Below are 586 nucleotides of genomic sequence, written 5' to 3'. Positions count from 1 at the left end.
ATTCCCCCTACCTACCAGATTATTCAGAAAGGTCTCAATAGATTAGTAGATAATTCCACACACAAAAATCGAATTTATCTCCGTTTCTCGACATCATTCGACCCTCGATTTCAGGCCGGTTCGACCTCGATAGTAGCAGGCTTGATGGAGGCAGAGGGAAATCCTGTGCCGACTATGGAGGACGATGATCTCTCTGTCCATGGGGCCGCTGCCGTGCTCAGGCCCCAGGTGATTATGGAAGGAATACACAAAAAGGGAAAAGGAGAAGGAGAGATATAGATGTGGATACAGAATAAGGGAGAAAGGGAGTTATGAATACAGTTACACGGAGTTACAGAGTTAGAAATAATGACACAGAGAGCGGTTTAGTGGTAGGAATGTCAATAGAGAATTCCACATTAAAAAAATTTAATACTGTAATGGAAGCATAGAGAGAGAAAAAAAAACGGAGAATCTAAAGAAAGAAAATCAAATCCAGATTTGAAGGACAAAGTGTGAGTAAATCCACACTCACACAAGAAACAAGAAAGACGAAGAAAACAAAAGTGGGAGAAATGCTTGTATAAAAACAGGAAAGAGGGATTGC

General features: G+C 41.0%; 1 protein-coding gene across 1 annotated transcript in view; it reads left to right on the top strand.

Moving 5' to 3' along the window:
• LOC119594806 overlaps positions 1-586 on the top strand; it is a gene marked incomplete in the record, with an annotated part of 10,153 nt that overhangs the window by 2,634 nt on the left and 6,933 nt on the right. The window contains 1 exon segment of the mRNA XM_037943896.1: positions 115-228. Within this exon segment, the coding sequence (XP_037799824.1) occupies positions 115-228 (114 nt within the window).

The sequence above is a fragment of the Penaeus monodon genome, chromosome 34 (assembly GCF_015228065.2).
Source record: "Penaeus monodon isolate SGIC_2016 chromosome 34, NSTDA_Pmon_1, whole genome shotgun sequence".
NCBI classification, from domain to species: domain Eukaryota; kingdom Metazoa; phylum Arthropoda; class Malacostraca; order Decapoda; family Penaeidae; genus Penaeus; species Penaeus monodon.
This window is presented reverse-complemented; position numbering and strand designations above follow the sequence as displayed.